The 2762-nt window shown below is 51.6% G+C and overlaps 1 protein-coding gene across 1 annotated transcript in view; it reads left to right on the forward strand.

Moving 5' to 3' along the window:
- Nucleotides 1-260: 260 nt before the first annotated feature.
- RTN4 (reticulon 4) overlaps nucleotides 261-2762 on the forward strand; it is a gene marked incomplete at its 5' end in the record, with an annotated part of 10986 nt that continues 8484 nt past the window's right edge. The window contains 2 exons of the mRNA XM_010144101.1: nucleotides 261-517; nucleotides 2373-2511. Coding sequence (XP_010142403.1) covers nucleotides 261-517; nucleotides 2373-2511 — 396 coding nt within the window. The remainder of the gene's footprint in view (nucleotides 518-2372; nucleotides 2512-2762) is intronic.

The raw sequence follows: 2762 nt of genomic DNA on the forward strand, positions 1-2762 counted from the left end.
TTCTGGCGCAGAACACAGCGCAGGAGTTGAGGGGATTAGTTCTGACATTGCTTACGGGCAGAATTGTTCTCAAATTTTACCAGTTACATTTGAGATAATCCTAATAACAATAATCCCAGTAATCTCGAGTCCAGTGGAGACTCTGTGCTAAAATAACCTCTTTCTAGTTGTAATTTCAGCTTTGGGTTGACAGTGAGATCACAAATTCCATTGTTGGTGGCTCCCAGCAGAGCATGAATCATGTTTTACTGTTTTCACAGGGATGTAAAAAGGACCTTGTTCTAATTTCTTACCTTTTTTCACTTTCAGTTGTTGACCTCCTTTACTGGCGAGACATTAAGAAGACGGGAGTGGTGTTTGGTGCCAGCTTGTTCCTGCTCCTTTCATTAACAGTGTTCAGCATCGTCAGCGTGACAGCTTACATCGCCTTGGCCCTGCTCTCGGTGACCATCAGCTTTAGGATATACAAGGGAGTTATCCAGGCGATCCAGAAGTCCGATGAAGGCCACCCGTTCAGGTGAGATCTCTTGTTTAATTCAGCAGCAGCGTGTTTGACTGGTGCTCTTAGAAGCAGGAGGTGACGTAGGCTGAATTATGATGCTTAATAATGTCAATAGTCTGAAAAAAATAGTACTGAAAAAAAAATCTGTTACCCCCAGCCTGTGACTGCTCTGCTTCCAGTTTTTCTGAGTAGACACATGCAGCACGAAGGAAAGTGAACGGAGTGCTTGGGGCGGGGGATTTCCCCGGGAATTCTTAAGTGACGTGAAAAAATTAAAACCGCCGATCTGATGGAGCAATACGTGCGTTTTAGAACGGTTTAGTCCTCAGAATGTGAGCTTGTGGCAGCGGATGTACAAAATGTAAGGAATACCCAGGAGGTGCAGCACTTCCAGTGCAATATATTTAGCAAAAATCAGAACAAATGAAATGCAGCAGGTGACAGTGCCACCTTTCTGGAAATTTTTTTTTAAGAATACCCTTTAAACTTCTGTTCTGGTGTGTAGCAGCACCGCTGTGCTCTCCACGCGCAAGGCTGCCCTGGCATCGGCAGAGTGCAGGCTCGTTGCTGCCTGCCAGGTCAGAAATCCAGAAACTTGGGCTGTGAATTCTGGGGCTCAAGGAGGTGAATCGCCAGATCCGTTTCTGTCCTCAGGACCTCCCAGCTCTTCGCTTTAGGCAGTGAGCAAAGTCCTCGCCTTGTGTTCCACCCGCATGGGGGAATAACGGTGTCCCTGGTCTTCATCCTTGCCCGTGGAAGGCCCAGCCCGGTCCCACACTGCTCAGACTTGCTTCTCTCCTTCTATTAATCAGGGAAGTGGTTCGCTCTCAACTTCCCTCGCACCTTCCAGGAGCTCCTGGTTGACCTCTGTTTACAGTCTCTTCCTCATTTTGGGCTCTTCCTCCCGTGTCCAGTAAGGCAAAGTGAAGTGTTTTCTGGGCTTCACCTCCGTTCCTCCCTGCCCGTCTGTGGTGGCTCATTTTCCCAGTGGAAGCCAGTCCGTGCCCGTAACAAACTCTGGAAAAAAGGACTTGCTCTTAAGCCTAGATCTGATACAAAACGATAGAGCTGGTGTCACCGGTCAGTGCAGCGGTGTGAAATATGTATCCTTTGCACACCTAGGCTTTTGGTTGGGTCTTTTTTCCAGCATCACTGACATTCAGAAGAAGCTTCCAGACCTTCTTGTCCGACAGACCTGGTTGCTTACTCGTCACCTGAATAGCTTCCACCCCAGAAGGATATTTTTTACTTGAATTTCGCTTGAGCACACCCGTGAGATGGGTTTAATTTTGGATTCAGGTGCTGAGTCTCTCGCTGGAGGGGGCGCAGAGGCAAGCCAAGCGAGGCGAGCAGAGCGTAGCCTTGAGATGGCCGCCCTCCCTGGGTACCGTTCCAAGTATGTTGTCTTGGACTCGCCGCAAGGCCAAGCTCAGCTCTGCCGGGGATGGTGTACATGGGAGCCTCCACCGCGTGTTTATTATTTCTAAAGAACCAAACAAAACCACCCCAAAGCAGAATCCCCGCTGAGACAAAGGTAGAGCAGCTGCAGGAGGGGTGAAACTCGTGCCCTGCAGGAGGTGTGCTGCCTCGCTCCCTCTCCCCCGGCACGCGAATGGGGCAAATACGTGAGCCTGAGTTGTGGTGAGAGCATGGAACCAGCAGGGCCTGACATCCTCCTGCCCAGAGAACCGCTGACCCTGACTGTGAGGGAGATTTGAGCAGGTGGTGCACAACTTGCCCACTGTACCGTGGTCGAGGCTTTTCTTGTTGTGCCACCAGAAGCAGGTGTGTTGCTGTTGTGGGTAACGTCGGTGGCGATGCTGTCTGGCAGCACTCCCAGAGAAGTTTGACGGACTCCCCTTCCTCGCAGGGCTTACTTGGAGTCTGACGTCGCTGTCTCTGAAGAGCTCATCCAGAAATACAGCAATGTTGTGCTCGGTCACGTTAACGGCACGGTCAAAGAGCTGAGGCGTCTCTTCCTCGTCGATGACCTCGTGGATTCTCTGAAGGTAGGTCTGCTTCGCTGAGGCGCAGCAGCCTCGTGGCGGTGGGCTGACCCAGGTCCTCACAGACAGGAGCGAACAGTAGCGGCGCGGGCTCTGCGTGTGGACATGCTGCGGTGTAGTCGGCCCGCTGGAAGCAGTGAGCCGGTTTGTTGTTGAGGAGTGCAGCTCGCCGTGAGCCAGGCTGAGCTGAGCAGGAAGCGCGCTGTGCTGTAGCAGAGCGGCTAGCGCTATCTGCGCCTCGATAGCTTAATGAT

This window comes from Buceros rhinoceros, unplaced genomic scaffold (assembly GCF_000710305.1).
Source record: "Buceros rhinoceros silvestris isolate BGI_N320 unplaced genomic scaffold, ASM71030v1 scaffold15259, whole genome shotgun sequence".
NCBI lineage: Eukaryota > Metazoa > Chordata > Aves > Bucerotiformes > Bucerotidae > Buceros > Buceros rhinoceros.